This window comes from Nematolebias whitei, chromosome 6, assembly GCF_014905685.2.
Source record: "Nematolebias whitei isolate Nwh7 chromosome 6, NemWhi1, whole genome shotgun sequence".
Lineage (NCBI taxonomy): Eukaryota > Metazoa > Chordata > Actinopteri > Cyprinodontiformes > Rivulidae > Nematolebias > Nematolebias whitei.
The window spans coordinates 29,563,608-29,580,761 of NC_056503.1; the positions used below are offsets into that span (position 1 = coordinate 29,563,608).

The 17,154-nt window shown below is 39.5% G+C and overlaps 1 protein-coding gene across 1 annotated transcript in view; it reads right to left on the reverse strand.

Moving 5' to 3' along the window:
- rsrc1 (arginine/serine-rich coiled-coil 1) overlaps positions 1–17,154 on the reverse strand; it is a gene marked incomplete in the record, with an annotated part of 180,123 nt that overhangs the window by 4,301 nt on the left and 158,668 nt on the right. The window contains 1 exon segment of the mRNA XM_037677500.1: positions 2,463–2,569. Coding sequence (XP_037533428.1) covers positions 2,463–2,569 — 107 coding nt within the window.

Below are 17,154 nucleotides of genomic sequence, written 5' to 3' on the forward strand. Positions count from 1 at the left end.
CTGTTGTGTCAGCTACATTTATTTTGGGCATTTTGTCTGTCTAAATAAGTGATTTGAGCCTTTCTTTTGCAGATAATTACAAACTAAAACATGCAAGTTTTGTGTTAAAACAAAATTTTGTTAGTTTTGCCAGATGAACAACATTTTGCACTGAGAGGAAAAGGACTATTCCATTTTTTTTTTAAATGAGAACAAAAGCTTTTAATCCCGATCATTTCACAAACAGCTCAAGCTGACACACAAAAAAAAAAAGTACATAAAAAGACTTGTCCACGTTCTACCATAGGCTCATAAAAAAGCCTCCTATTTGAATGAAACAACTGTTTTTGTTGTTATATTTTATATACAGCAGTCCCTCGCTGCTTCGCAGTTTGTTTATCGCGGACTCGCTCTATGACGGTTTTTCAAAATAAGATTGGACATAACACACAATTGGCTGATTGATGGATGAACAACACTTTGATCAGCATGGAATTTTATTTAAAATAAATTAGTTAAAATTATTTAACACCAGCTGCAGCTGTGTGCAGCCCACAGCTGCAGGAGAAGCTCCCTCCTGCAGCGCGTCATATCTCCGCTCTGCAGCAGAGAAGTGGGCGTGGCCGAGAGCACTGGCAGAGAGCACAGATCATGACATTCTGAGCTCTTTTAGAGCGTTTAGAGTTTAGAAACACTGTTTAGAATATTGCTAGAGTGTGGGTACAGATCCCCCGCACTAAACGAGGGACTACTGTATATTTTATTTATTTTAATTTTATTTATTCATTCATTTAAAAGAAACAAAACAAATTCATCAAAAAGAAAAAAAAACTTTGAATGAAAAGGGTGCAGAAAGAAGAAGAAAATTCTTATAATATCTGCCCCTTATTTAAAAAATATATAAAATAAACAACTCAGGCTAGAACAATCCCCAAAGCGAAAACTCTATACAACAAAATATATAAAAACAATAAAATTAATATGCTGCCAAATCGACTCACATTTCAAACACTCCTAACCCAAGCACAAGAGCAACTGCTGGAAAGATCTTTATAAAAAGTCATTTGGCAACATATGAAAAGTGAACGTGATCGGAAACAGTCCGAGTAATCAGAATGTTGATGGGCCAGATATCAGGCAGTGAAACTTGTCGTCACATTCTTCAGGAACAAGCTGCTGATTAAACATTTTTAAACAAGTACAGCCTGCTTGAAAGTTTAAAAAAAAAGTTTAGTCCTCTTATTTTTTCCAAAAGCTAGTGAAAGGATTTTTCTGGGCTCTCATTAAAATACGAACAAAACCATTAATAGCCACTCCTTGTGGCTAAAATAAAAACATAATAAAAATATTGAAATAAAACAAAAACTACATTAATGCACACCTTATTCTTAAAATACACGTCAGTTGCTGGTAAACGTTTGGTGGCTTTATATATTCTTACTCCAAAGCGCACACAACTTAAAGGTCTGCTACAGTATAGACTAATAATTTTCTATTTTGCTGGACTGCTCTAGTCGTTCTTATTAATTCATACAAATATATTATTTTATCTTAATTCCATTCAATTCAGTTTATTTAAATAGCACCAAGTCACAACAGAAGACATCTCAGGGCACTGAACAGAAACATTCACATACATAAAAAGTAAGTTAATAACATTATTTATCTTGTAAACTATAAAATTATTGAAGATCTGGATGTTTATGTTCGACTATGGTTGAGAGTAATGCAAACAAATAAGGTAAGAAGTTATAAAATCCCATAAACATGATTCAGTATTTTCATTTGATTCTTTAGACATGTTAAAAAAGTAAAACTACACCAATTTTCTGATTTATTTCATTTCATTGTTATATAAAATTGACTTTATTGCCCATTTTTAAGTTATCTATGTTTTTCTGCTGAACATGATGTTCTGCATCTACCAGATAACTCATCCTGATAAATTTTCTAACTCAATCCGTGACAGACACACGACACTGTGCAGTCTGTGGTGTCTGTCCATGCCAAGGTAAACTGAAGCCACTGGGGTCGTGACCTTTGTCAGACTCACTACAGTCAGCCCCAACAGTCTGTGGGGTTGCTGTCACTTGTTGTCGCTTGTTTGCTAAAAAAACAGCCATGAGCCCCAACAAATCTAATTCCTGCTCCCACAGAGAGAGCAACATTTCAATAATGACCTCTGTGTTTTGTCTGCATCTGCACAACCAGCGGGGGTGGGGTGGGGGTGGGGGGGGTTTGCACAGGACGACTGCCGCCTGCTGTGGCTTTTGTGTGGGTGCTGCCGCGGTGGAGCCGACAAACGGCGGAGCGTCTGATGAAACGCTCTCAGGTTGGAACGAACGGCGCTGAAGGGAACCTTTGATTTGGTCTGGGCTGTCTCAGGACAGACGGCAGAGCGATCCAAGGAGGAAAATCCAATAAGAGACGAGTGAAAAGAGAGAAGAGTGAGGGGCCGGGAGAGAACGAGAGACAGAACGCACCTTTATGTCATCCCGGGATGATTTGAAAGCCTGAGGAACAAAGGAATCGCTCTCGATGGCCTCGATGTCCTTTATCCTTCGCACTTGCTCCTCCAGAGAAGTTCCTTCTGAAACACACGGAGGGAAGCCATGAACAAAAGCGCACGCATACACATACAGAAAGAAGACACACGTGTCCGCAGACGCGCAGCGTCGGACAGTCCCTGTCATGATCTGAAAGGCACCTGATTTCACCTAGATTGGGCACTCCCTCTCGTTTAATACCATTTGACACGTACAATATGAGATCTCTCATATTCTCCTATTCCAATCTTGGCAGAAAGAAAAAAGTACTTATGCCTAGCCAAGGACGCAGAGTTCCTACAAAAAGGTAAAGAATAAATAAAAAAACAACATACTAACAAGATAATAGCCCAGCAGTGAATTACACTCAGATAATGGCATTCTAAAATAATCAAAATATGAACACAGCCTCACTGCAGTGGAATTTCATTATGGAGATGAAATGTGATTAAGTTTCATAGCTCTCTTTTTATCAGAGAGTATACTTCTTTGGCTTGTCCAATCTAACAAAAAGACACAGAGAGTTTCCAATAAATTACTGTTGGATGTAAACACATCAGGATTCTGCATATCAGATAAATCGTTTCAAGAATCCAAGAGTGGGAGCGTGGGAGGGCAAAAATAGGTGTGCTAGGGAAGTTAGTGACAGTGAGCATGAAATAAATAAATAAAGTCTGAACGCTCTCATTATTTTCCGGCTGTCAATCTTCCCGCTGATCAGTCAATATTCATCCCTCTCGTTCCCATCCATCCGTCCTCTCCTGCACTCTCCCATCTCCGTATCTGTCAATCCAGCAGACGTCCATGTTCCTCCGCTGCACTGATGTAGGCTGTGTCGCGCAAACAGCGTGTTCAGAGCGGGACACGGGAGCTGAAGTACGCCCACGTGCGCACACAAACTCGCAAACTCGCATTCGCGGCGTGCAGAAATACGGACGTGCATGCTTCCTGGTGCGCACGCACACGGAATGCATTTCGGAGCCGATTACGGGAATTAATTCAATCCATTAGCAGATACAGAAAAAAGTGTCACAACAGATCTTTGTGGCCCTGATGTTTAATGAATAAATGAATATTTGGTCCAGCAGTCGCGGCGAAATGTCACACACTTTATTAAGGCTCATAATAGCACTTCAACAAACTCTGGTTTGATTTGAACGCAGTGCAGGACTGGACGACTGACTGACGAGTGGAATTAAGCCTTCCTATATGACGGACTATCAGGTTGTCATCCAGCGCGGGAAGATGTGAGCAGAGACATCACACAGTGGCTCCAAAAATAGTCATTACCTTGACTGAACACAGGCCCAATATCCTCCTGGAGACTGTGGCCCGTCCTTCACACACACATCACCACTGCGGGGCTGCATAAATGTGTGTGTGTTTCAATAGGATCTAACGCCTGTGACTGCCCCACAATTAATTCAGCAGAGTTAATTCGTTTTTTCAATTACCCCTTCTCTGCTGTCCTTTGAGCATGAATGCCCTACATAAACAATAGCCACACTGACATGTACACACACACACACACACACACACACACACACACACACACACACACACTCGTATCTGCTAGCATCTCCTTGGCAAGCCCGTCTGTTGCTGTGCTGTCCGTGCGCGGCGCAGGAATCCATTAAGACATCAGACTTTTTGACAAACACATTATTGGTAGATAAAATGACTTCCATATGCTGTTTGTCAGATGTCAGTGGGAAAAGATATGTATTTCATGAGAAAATCAAAAATAATGGACTTTGAGAACGGGCCAAGCGAGCTCAGAGGCAGGCAAAAAAAATAAAAAACATAAAAATCAATACTCCAGCTGGGTGAGCGCACTCTGCAGCTTGAAGAGGTCAAAGTTGATATTTAATATTGACACATTATCTGGCAAATTAATTTAACAGGTCGACTCGATTGTCACCGCATTAGGAGCTCTTCTCTGTCAGTGATGAGACGAGGATGAAGTGAAAGATGAGACGGAGAAGTCAGAGAGGGAGAAATAAAAAAAAAGAAGCAGCAATATACAGTAAATGCTGCTTTAAATCAAGTTATTCTGAAAGTTAAACAACCAACACTCTGAATTAAGTTTAAATGAACGATTAATCGATAGTGGCAAACGTGTGTGCTAAAATCAGTTTTTGTCCTTGTATGATCACGTCATCATGTGTGTACTCTTCAATAAAAACACGAAGTCAGAAAATTCACCATCTCATTACTGAAATTAGTAAGATAGACAGCGACGCTGATGAGCAGCTCAGAATCAATAAGCTATTGTTCTCTCTAAATAGCTGTTTGTCCACTTCATTGATTAAGACCCAAAGACGTGGAGAGAAAATCAAACCAGCCAATAGAAACAGATTTCGGATGGTCTGCTTCAGCCTGGAAGACAGGAGCAGCAGTTACACGTCGTGACCAGAAGAGGGGGCTGTTTCACAACATATACTGAGCTGGGGTCATCCTGTGTCTTTGTACACTTGACTTTGTTCTACAGTTTGTCCTCAACAGCAGCCATGTCCAGTATATTGCTGCTGATGATTAATTCCAGTAACTGGCGATCCAGTGGAATCACAGCAGGACTCGTTTCATAAGGAAAAAATACATAAAAAGGGAAATGCGCCTGAAAGAAAACTTTCCAACGCGTCTGCTATTTAGCAAACAAGGAATTGAAAAACATTTATTGTATATTTTAAAAATTAATACAGCATAAAATTACAAGCTATTTATGATTGGGTGACGGAATGAATTCAACAATTTTATTTTAAAATAACCAACTTCATCAAAGCATGCAACATTGAAAAAAAAATGCATTAAAAGTCACAAAGACTTGTATTAAATGAAACTTTCATGATGGTGCAGTTTTACTGGTCCCATTTGTGCGTTTTCTAAGCCCCACACCTCTCTGCCACATCCAGCACCTCACTTCTTAGGATGCGTCAGGATAAACAGATTTAAGTTTTGGATGTCGCGTCTTGTTTTCACAAGTACACGCGCTCACACTCTGCAGCATCTCTTGATTTCCCAGGTTTCAGTAATGCGCCTCTCCCTCCTCTCCCCCCCACCTCCTCTCTCCCTGCACTGTGGTAAAGATGTGTAATTCAATGCTCAATTTAGGCCGTCTCAGTGGAGATTTTTTTGCCTGCTAATTGATAGAAATTAAGCCATTAATCAAGCCACGAGCCATCATTCAACCCGGGGAAGATGAATACAAACTTTCATAATAACCACCTTCCCCATTTTAGCCTTCATTAGCATTAATTTTTAATGTAATTATGCTATTCTTTTACGCTGAGCTCATAAATTACTGCTCTTTTGTTGCTGGCTGGCCTTGTAAAATCCAGCGTAATGCTTTGTAGTCTGATCTTTAAGGCAATTACTGGCTTCTTCACTCTTTTATCTCCCTGCATTTCCAATAACCTGCTCTCTAATGATTTATCTCAGCAGCACCCCCCCCCCCCCCCCCCCGCCGCCACCATCTCCACCCCAATCCCCTTCCTCTCTCTCTAACTCTGCACCAACTGCCCTGCCTGCCGCCAGCCTCCACCTCCAGTCCTCCTACTTTATCTTCATGGCATTTTCAGCAACCCCAGATCCATCTGGTAAACACACCAACACGTGCTGCCTAACTATATTAACACAATCAAAAGCCCATAAGTGCATTTAGTGTGTGTGAGTGCACTAACTTTGTTTACCATCTCCTTTAATCGTTTTCCAACTTCATTAGGAAATATCCAGCTCCAGCATTTGCGAGAACACGAGGGGGAAAGTCACGTTAAGGAGACCGGAGCTGCATCTCACTCTCTCCGTCTTGGCTGCTCTCCGGTGGGTCTTACCTGTAGGCTAAGCTGCTCTTGTTTATGTAACCCCTGAGCAGAGTAAACTCACACGGACATGCACGCAAACATGCAGACACACACTCGCAGATCTTGGCATCAGCTGAGAAAGGCTTAGCGGGGCTGCGTGCTGGGGGCAATAGAAGGGCTTTTACTCTGGCCCTGTTTGCAGCAGCTGCAGCATCCTGGATGCAAGTCCTTACTGGACTATTCTGCAGGCCCGAACATCAGGCTGCTGAAATGCAAGACGAGGAGCATGACTAAACAGCCAAAAAGAGTTAATAATTGCTTATAAACTACTTGTTACAATTTCTCAGTTAAGTTATATTTGTCAGACATAAAATGCGTATGGATTTAGATTACTGGCTGTTTGTTTGGAAATCTTGCTCCTAAAGCAGTTATTAAAAAAATAAAAATAAAAATATGCATTTTTTTTTTTTTAAATACAACAGCTTTAAGTCGATCTAATGTCAAACCAAAACCTGGCAGACAGATCACTACCTCTATACTAGGTGACCAATTTATGTGCGGTAGTTAAAAAAGTTGACTAATGCTCGAGATGGGGTGGAGGAAGGGCAGCCGACTCTGAACCCGAAAGTCCCAGGTTCTATCCCCAGCCATTCCCACATGTCGTGGTGTCTCTGAGCAAGACACCCCATCCCTAATTGCTCCCCGGGCGCTTACATAGCTGCCCACCGCTCCACCTGGGTGCATCTCATGTGTGATGGGTTAAATGCAGAGAACTAATTTTGCCATTGTATGGGAACATACAATGATGACAACACACCAGCACTTTACTATATATATAATCTATATATCACACACATACAATATATTGATTATAGGCCGCTGACATATTCTGATGTTAGTTCTGTAAATGCATCAAGTATCAAGCTAATGAGAGGCTATTAGGCATATTGATTTACTGACTTTTACTGATAGCATGGAGCCTAAAGCTGCATGTCGATATTTGCATAAGTAACTCTGAAGCTTCAGAAAGTGAAAAATGAACCCTTGATGAACAAAGAAACTAGAAATAAATGAAGTAACAAGGAGAATAATGACAGCAAACAAAAAAAAACAAAATGAACAAGTTCTCACTTTACTGTTTTTATACAGAGGCTATTACTAAAACTGTGAGATTCCTAGATTTACTTCAGTTTATACACGTCACACCTCACAAACCTAAATGTTTATTTAATTTACTTATGTAGCATGGATTAATGAGCACATCCTACAAATGTGTTCGCACCACAGGTAAAATCTGACCATTAAGAAAATAAATAAAGAAATAACTCTTGACGTCCAAAATAAAAACCCTTTTGTGGCATAAGCAACATTTTCAAAAGTAGTTTTGTTGTGAATAGTCAGTAAAGAAACAACAACAAAAACAACAAAATGAAAGAAGGAGTCAAAATGTGCTTAACTTCTTAAACTTGAGGGTCACAAATTTCCAGAATTGGAGACTGTTTGAGTCTGAAACGTGAGCAGGAAAAACACTCGCATGTTGGAGTTGTCACGTTTGGGTCAAGACATTCGTGACGATTGCTTAAATGTTTCGTTAGAACAAATGAAAGTGACTCGATATAGACGATGGATGGACTAGTGCTGGAACTCTAATGGACGAAGGTCACCTACCACTCAGCCTCGCAAAAGCAAAGTGGCCTTTCTCCTACTGATTTAAATGCTCCTTAAAATTTATTTTAGCCTTTTCACCACAGGATTAAAGGGTAAGAGTCAGTAAAATCCTTTGAATTAGCTTCTAGATTATTGTGATTTCTACAAGAGCAAAAATTTGATCCTAATCAGACACCTTGGATGTAAAAAAATATAACAGAAATTAAACAAATATTTAATAATTTTGAGCCAAGAAAGTTTAAAACTAATCTTTTGTCTTTTATTTTATTTATTCTGGAAACTAGATAATCTTTATTCTATATAGCCACCCATAAAAAAAGACACGTTTCTGTTATTTTTAACACTCTTGATTCATATTGTGTAAATATTTGATTTAATTTTGCGTTGACTTGCAATGCAGTTTGGTCAATGTACAAATAAAATCACAAAAAAACAAACTGCAGAGTATTTGCGTGTACATTTATGCAGATGCTGTGACAATGACAAACTAGAGCAGGGCTATTCAACTGGTGGTCCGTGGGTGACTTCAGTCTGGCCCACCACTGAAAAAACAAAATGGTTTGGGTTTGGTTTATTGCATTTCTGATTCAACGCAATAAAACAAACAAATTTAAAAGGTAATAAATCATTATAATACTTGGGTTTAGGACTGGACGATATGGCCAAAACTTTTATCATGATATATTTCTTAATTTCGATAAAACAATATAATTCAATATCGATATAAACAATATAAAAGCCTCAGAAAAACTGTACAAATATATTAATGTTCACCTTTTATTTATATTTAGCCTTCAATAATTTTTTATATCACCGCCAAGTAAACATAAAACTCTCAACTTTGTCAATACTTTAAACAACATAACCTAACCCACGCAGAAAACTTCAGCGTTTGCTGCATCTCTTTTGATACAGCTGGGGGGGTTGTTTCAGGGACACAATGGCTCAAACTTTTATTGTGCTTCGTCTTCTGACTCTCAGCATATTCTATCGAGTGGAACAAGTTAGATGTTCCCACCGCTAGTTGGAACGACTCCGTCACATTTTGCAGCACAATGAAACCTGCAGTTTATCGGATCTTAGAAAGCCAAATTACTTCCACATCGTCGAATTAGTCTTTCTTCTCTTATCAATTATGTCATCTGCTTTCTCTTCGCTTGTAAAAGCTTGTTCAGTCACATTCTGACGGTCATGGGAACTCATTTTGAAGCGAAAGCTTAACGCGCGTTGGAGATTAGCCTAGCCTGCTACCACTGACTCCTTCTAGACTTGAGATCTGTGTAACATCTACGTCACCACGCGCTCACGTAGTTGTGTCGCAGTTTTTTCTGTCGGGGTTGAAACTGAAGCGGCCGCTTCAACCCGAACAGAAAAAGAAATGTGTCAGTGAAACTCTGTAATCATATTGAAATATCGAAAATGTGCTTAAAACTCATATCACTGTTATTAAATAAAAGTATATTGTGACATATATCGAATTATTGTCCAGCCCTACTCGGTTTATTTACATAATGACTTTAATTGCTGGATGTCAGGAACTGTGGCCCCCTGAGCGGTTTTGGTGAATAGCCCTGAACTAGAGGCTTTGACGCCGACTCCCACCCAATGGCTGCAGCAGACAGGGTCAACAGATCACACAAAATGAAAGAAATTTCTACCAGGCTGAGCCAGATGTCCCAAGTCCGTCCCCAAGGAGTGTCCGTACATGTATGTATGCGTTTGTAACTTGGAGTGTGAGCGGGGTGATGTCAAATGACAGAGCAGGTGGCTAAGCCCGTCTAATGTGAGTTCCCATGAGAATATGCACACAAAATGCACAGTGACTTGTATATTACAGCTACCCCCTCCTTTAAAAGCTGCACGTTTCTTTAGCCTATGTTCTAGAAACAATCCTCTAAGCAGCACGAAACATACACAGAGCAAATGATCCCATGTGGTGCTCACCTTCTTATCAGTGTCAAATGGTCTCAGTGGAGTTCTGTCATCTCCTGTCACAATCATCAAACACATCGCCGACACTCCGCTTCCTCACTGAAGCCTCCTCATATTAACACTTTTTAGAATACCACATATGATCACATATTAGAATAAAGAGTCAAAATGTTGCCTTGAGTCTTCATTGACCTCAGCAGATATGCGTAAATGATCTAAGGTGATATCTGTTTGGCATCAGGAAATGAGGAGCAGCTGGTGACTGAGTGTCTCAAATATACACACTTTTGTAATGTCTCCTGCTGATAGTGATCTCCCACTCTGCAGTCAATAAAGGTCTGAATGATGAATTAAAGACCCAAACAACCTGCTAATGACAGGATACATGGCAGCCACGCGCCATGCACGGCTATCACCACTCGCATCTTTGCTTATACCCCTCCAAACTCCACTTCCAACTTCTGAAAGTCAGCCCTGTTCTGCTCAACTGTCCTCTTCACTTTCTTCCCCCAAACAACCTCAAATACACTGAACAATCTTGCCACTGCATTAAATATATGCATTATGTTCTTTTTGTATGAAACGACGAGAACCAAGAAACGAGTCCATCCATTCTTCCGACCATCAATCTATCAAGGATAATATTTGAAGTGACAAACAGAAAGATTTCCACTTTACATTGATGCTAAGCGATGGTTTGACATGAACGGAGATATTTCAGGGAAAATCCAACCAAAATTAACAGCACCCAGTGAGTGTGGCAGTCAAAAAGATGTTTAAAATGTTCATAGACATCCAAGATCAAGTTGGCATAAGATTAATCTTTTAAAAAAAGAAGGAAAAGTCGGTCTAAAATCAGGCCAGATTTGATCGCGTCCTACTGAGTTAGCCACACAAAAGTAGTGATAATACCATCGCATAAGACAAAGACCACGATCTGTGGTGCAGTTCAAGTGGCAATACGTAATTTATGCCAAAAAAATGACCTCTTTTTGTCATTTACAAATACAGCATCACTTTCATTGATGACCTGATGTATGCCGTTATCTGTGTGAAGCCAGTAAGGTCTAATAAATCTCTGTCACTTTAAATAAAATAACACTTTATTTGGTTTTAATCTGGCAGTAAAATATAAATATATACATATAGCTTTATATCAACAACTAATTTCTCTTTTTTTTTTTTTTTTTTTGCTACTAACTGATCAGAGTAATTGTATATTTACTTATGACACTGCTAAGACTGAAAAGTGGGTAGAAAAAAAAGAGGTTCCCACTGCGAATAAACTTTTTCAAATCAGTGAGTGTGTGCTTTCTTGTCTTTTTGTTTGATTTAAATACTTTGATTGTGTTTGACATATTTTTGATATTTGCATGGTATGAAATTTTAAAAGACTCAACTCTTTGGGATAAATGTGATCTAAATTTATTTAAATGTCTTCAACTCTAAATGATAGCTATAGATTCAACACTGAAACTGTTTATTGTTCTGAAAATTAACCAAAAACATTTAACATTCATCATTTTGGCACTAAATTACTATTCATCATTGTATTTTTGACATTGTATCCATCTCTTCCATGTTCTTCTTCTGGCTTGTCCCTCTTCAAGGGTCTCCACAGTGAGTCATCCTCCTCCATCTCACTCTGTCCTCTGCATCCTCTGTCCTCACTCCAACTACCTCCATGTCTCTAACTGCATCCACATATCTCCTCTTTGTCTTTTTCCTGGCAGCTGCATTTCTAACATCCTTCTACCAATATACCCACTGTCCCTCCTCTGGACATGTCCAAACCATCTCAGTCTGGCCTCTCTAACTTTTTCTCCCAGTTGTTCAACCAACTCTATATCCATGTATACGATTCCCCTATCACCTATATGGTGATAGGGGAATTGTATACATGGATACAATACAGGGGAAATGTTCTTCTATGAACATAATTAATGGTTTAATGGAAAAAGAGAGGACACCTATTTGGAAACTACAGTTTGTCTGTGGCTACAACCAGAGTTTGAAAATATCTGTATATTTTTTGTATAGAAGCTTAAATCCAACCAAAATATGTCCTATGTCCTCACACTACTGGCTGCCCTGTCTGCACAGAGCTAACCAAAACCACCTGGATGTGCTTCTTTTGCTTGTGTGCATTTATGAGGAAGAGGAAGAGAGTAGCATGAGTGTTAGCCGATGTCTAGAGTCTGGGCAGCATCACAGAATCTCATTAAACAATGACGCTTTCACAGGCTGAGTGGTGAGGCATTCAAGATCCACAGCCCCTTCCTGCGTTGATGGTTTTCAAATGCGTACTGGCGGGATTCCTAACGTTATTAAATTTTGTTTCGCATTAGTCCCACTTTGTCAAAATCTCTGCTGCCTTTATGATCTTGAAGTAAATATAAGAATCGCCTAAAAAGTTTAGGGAAGTCAGTATAAATTTATTTTGACGTACACGGTAACTGTTAAGGCTTTTTATTAAGCACAGTCCTGTTTCAGTGTGATGAGAAATACAGCGTCCGCTCTGCCCTTTACCACAAATAACAAGCATTTGACTGCATTAACTTGATTTTAAACCCGGCTGCTTGTACGTGTATCGAATGTGAGTATGTGCACGTTGACTATGTGTGTGTGTATGTAAGGGAAAAAGTGCAGTAGTCTCCATTTTTCCCATCCCAGGCTGGTCAGCAGATCTTTCATGAACAACTCTATAATTAGAGAAACACCAAGCAACTAATTACTTAATTGGAGCAAGGTCTTTAAAATGAAAATGATGTAACCAGATTCTTGGATACGCACTCGATTTTAACAGACATTAACACGTGAACATTAAAACACACACAGGCGAACACACACCTCATGACCTACAGTCCTCTTGACATGTAGCCATCAAGAAAGCAACTCTTTCTCCTTAGTTGAGTTGTAATTGATTCTCCCTTTAACTCTGCTGCCCTCTGACAGCCTCTGTGTATGCGCACAGAGTCCTGTCGGTATGGCTGCTACAAAACTATATAAGTAAAGGTCATGGCAGTATATGTGTGTGTTTGAGAGAAGTAGAGTGTGTCCGAGTAGTAATTAATTAGGCAAATGTTCCCCACTTCCTCTTCTTCTGACCTCAGTTGTGGACTAATAACCTTGGCAGTGAGCAAAGCATTATTCTCTTTTATTCAGCCATAGAGGGAAGCATGCAAAATAAGAAAAAAGTGACACTATCATTTGGATGTAAACTTATTTTAAAAGTTATTGTTTAACTTTAAAGTAATGAGTATAAGTACTGTATTTTTAGGCCTATAAATCGTGTTTTTTTTTTATTGCATAATTTGCATGCCCTGCGATTTATAAGCTGAAGTGACATATTTATGGATTTTTTTACTATATTTATAAACCAAATTTTGGCTGAGATATGACCGTTTTAATTCACTCTGATTGAAAAAAAATGAACTGTACAATTTTCAGCCACTAGATGACAGCAGAGTACTAGTAGCAGAATGGCATGCCATTGTATCATGTAATACGTAATAATGGCTATAATGACAAAATCAAAAAAGTTCAAGACAAAAACAATGGGACTTTATTTATTATAATTTACTTTATATTTTATTGTTTTTGTCTTGAACTTTTTTGAATTTACCATGTCCTGGATGACTGAATCTTCACCGGCTATTAATGACTCAATCGGCTTGCCATAGCCCCCCCACCATCATTCTGTTCGCTGCTTGGAGCAAGTCAAACCAGCTTCATTTTGCTGCACCGCCCCAGTGAAATGTAGCTAATTTGACCATTAAAGTGCATTTATTAAGTAAAAGTTTGACTGAGACACACCTTTGCTATAATTTCGAGCAAACAAATAATTGTTTTAGGTGCTTTTCTTGTTAAATTGTGAAGAAATGAGGAACGTTGCTCCTTCCGTTTTTTTCCTCCCTCTGAGCGCTCCCGGAGCACCGAGGCAGCTAATACAGCTGATTTGACCGTTAAAGTCCTTTTATTAAGCAAACATTAGACTGAGACACACCTTTACTATAATTTCGAGCAAACAAATTATTGTTTTTAGTTGTTTATCTTGTTAAACTTTGAAGAAATGCGGAGGCTCGTCCCTCTGCGCGTGCCCACCGCTTCTGCAAATTGGGTTTTGAAATACATCTGATTTGACCATCAAAGTGTATTTATTAAGCAAAAGGTCGACAGACACACCTTTACTATAATTTCGAGCCAACAAATAATTGTTTTTAAGTATTAATCTTTTTAAATTCTTGTTAAAGTCCTCCTGTGCATGCTCCTGCGGTCGCCATTTGGCAGCCCATTGATTTTTGGCACAACACCGGCCCACATTTACGGGTTCGGCCCACATTTCCAGGATGTCAGCGGTGACGCGTAACAAACGCAATAGATGGGATGTATATGGCAAAGTGACATATTTATGGATTTTTCCACTTTTTTAAACAAATTTGGACTGATGCGACTTATAGGGCAGTGCGATGGGTACGGCGGAAAATACGGTATTAGTGGCATGTTGGATGAACTAACACCAAAGATTCACTAAAGCAACCCATCAAACATTGCTAAAAGCTTTTCAAAGGCAATGAAGCAGCGTTACTGTGAGTTGCACATGTAAAAAAATTCTGTCATCATGATCAAATACATACGTGCAGTTACAAAATGTATAAAATGATTACTGTCTGTCACATCGTAGTGTTATTTCATAACAAAGCTGGAATAAGGCCAGGTATTGTTGCAAAGTATATATTTGTTTGTATTTTTGTGTGTTTGTTGTGCAATTTCAAAAAAATGTTGTTATAATTATTGTTGCTTACTGTTTTTAAACCAGAAATAGAAACCTGAAAGCGTTCTAATTTTTAGCAGTCTCAAAAAAAGTGCTTTAGACATCAAACATATGGCGCTAAATACTTTGAGTATTATGCCCAGTTTTTGATTAAAAAAAAAAACAAACATTTTTTTGTGGTTACTAAATGTGGGAGAGAATTTTTTATTTTTTTATTTTGCATAATTACAAAGTCTTGTCTAAAAAAAAAGCTAAATATATTTTTACTACAACACAGACACAAACAGCACTCTAAACAGTTCTGTTCATTCAGTTTGATAACAAAACAAAACAAAAAATCCTCATAATTTCTGCTGTTATTTATTAACCTAAAAAAGTCATTTGCATAATTTTTCAAAATGGTTTATAGTCGATAACAGAAATAACAGAAATCAAAGTAAAGAAGAGTCCAAACAAATTGTATGTTTTACTACTTCACTAATTAGCACACACTCTATGTGGCCTCTGATGTCACATCTTGCCAGGGCCGCAGCCCCCCCAACATGTTGGCACTTTGACCTGCAGCAGTCTGACCACCCTGTCAGCCTGAGCCAAGCACACTACTGCTGTGTGTGATTTTGTCCAGATACACACCAGCACATGCGCGCATGTGTCGGTCACTTTCAAATAATGACAGTGCTTTTAGTTGAGCTGCAAAATACTACTGAGTAAAAAACACATTCCTATATATTTGCCAAAATATAATATTTGATTTAGATGTTTAATGAACTTTATCTTTTAAAGAAAGAGGGGAGTGGTGGTGCAGAGGTCAGAGAAGGTGGGCCTGTATTCGGAAGGTCATTGGTTCAACTCCCTGGACAGACAACATCAAAATGTGGGTGGGAAAGGTGAAACCCCCACACATGCCTCCACCCTCATTTTCCATGGGCCCTTGAGCAATGCCCATAACCCCACCATCTGCTCCCCCGAGTGCCCTATAGCAACTCCACACAGAGGGCTGTGGTAGCTCGGTGGTCTGTGGTTGCGTCAGGAAGGGCATCCGGCATAAAAGCAATAGCCAAGTCTTTGTGTGAGTTAGTTCACTGTGGCGAACCCTGAAGAAGAGAGCAGCCCAAAGGAAAAAAAAAACATTTTAAAGAAAGCAACAAATTTAACTTTTAATATTTAATATAACGTACCATATCCGAACCTTGAAAAGGGTGTTTTCAGTCTGTATGCGGTGACGTATTCTAACCTCAACGAAATGAATAGGACATTCCTGAAAAATCTATTAGGCTGGTGACTCAATGCAAAGTTGCTGAACGTCCAGTGGTTAACGGGCAGCAGGTTAATTGATAAGGGTGACCTAAGAAACGATTACCAATCACTGAAAGTAAAAGGCTGCTGTCAATCATCTGCCTACTTGACTTGAATGAAGACGGAGAAAAAGCCTGCACGGTACATTTCTGAGAAATTCAGCCCATGCCATAGATAGCACAGTTGCTATCAAGTCCCACATTCATCTCATAGATATCTTAATAGAAATTATTAAGCTATAGGCAGCATAGCTGCAGAAGTGACAGCTACACCAGGCAGCATCAGCATCCCATTACCCCAGGACAACACGGGGTCAAATGGGGTTACTAGAATTCGGCATTTACTGCCACACGTTCACGGGGTCAGTAGCGCTTAGGACAGGAGGTCAACTAATCACCCTGCTGTGCCATTTCTATGGGAGGAAAGAGGAAACGAGTTGTAGTGGGGGGAGAAGGAAAATCAGCTTTAAATTTGCAGTGATGAAAAATCAATAAAGCAGTAATTGCTTGGCTTATCACGGTGCAATGAAACAAATTGGGGGGAGAAAGAAGGCAAGGAGGGGGCTGGCGTGTAGCACGGATGCTGGGGCTTTTTTGGCTGCAGCGTTTGGAGATGAGCAAGGAATGGAGGAGAAAAGGAGAGGAAAGGAGTTTGGGCTTCAGTGGGCCAAGGCAAAGGGAAAAAAAAAAGGTCTCTTCGTGATAATTAAATCTTCTCACACTGATTTTCTGCCAAATTTATTTCCCTAGGGACCATAACTCTGATTCAGTGCTTACAAGCTATGCATAACTAATCATTTCAACGTGGGGGGAACCACAAACCTGAATGAATAGGAAGGAGAGAGGAGAAAATAAAAAGGGTAGCTAGACGTAGTCCGAGGCACTATTCATCTCTGAATCAGTCGTGATTTAGGAATGATTAAAAATCAAATAAAATGTGAACTGTTCTTCAGTAAGACCATCTCCGAGAAGAAGAAAAAACGAGAGATTGAAAGTGATGGTGTAATTGATTGTCGGCGTGCTCTCTTTCCCACTTTCCATGCTGCACCATACTGGCAGAAAACATCCTTTAATTCCTGGAACAAATAGAACCCACAAAGCCAATGAAGTGTCGGTTCAATACTCCTCTGACTGTTCCTGGCATGATTGTGTTGAACATA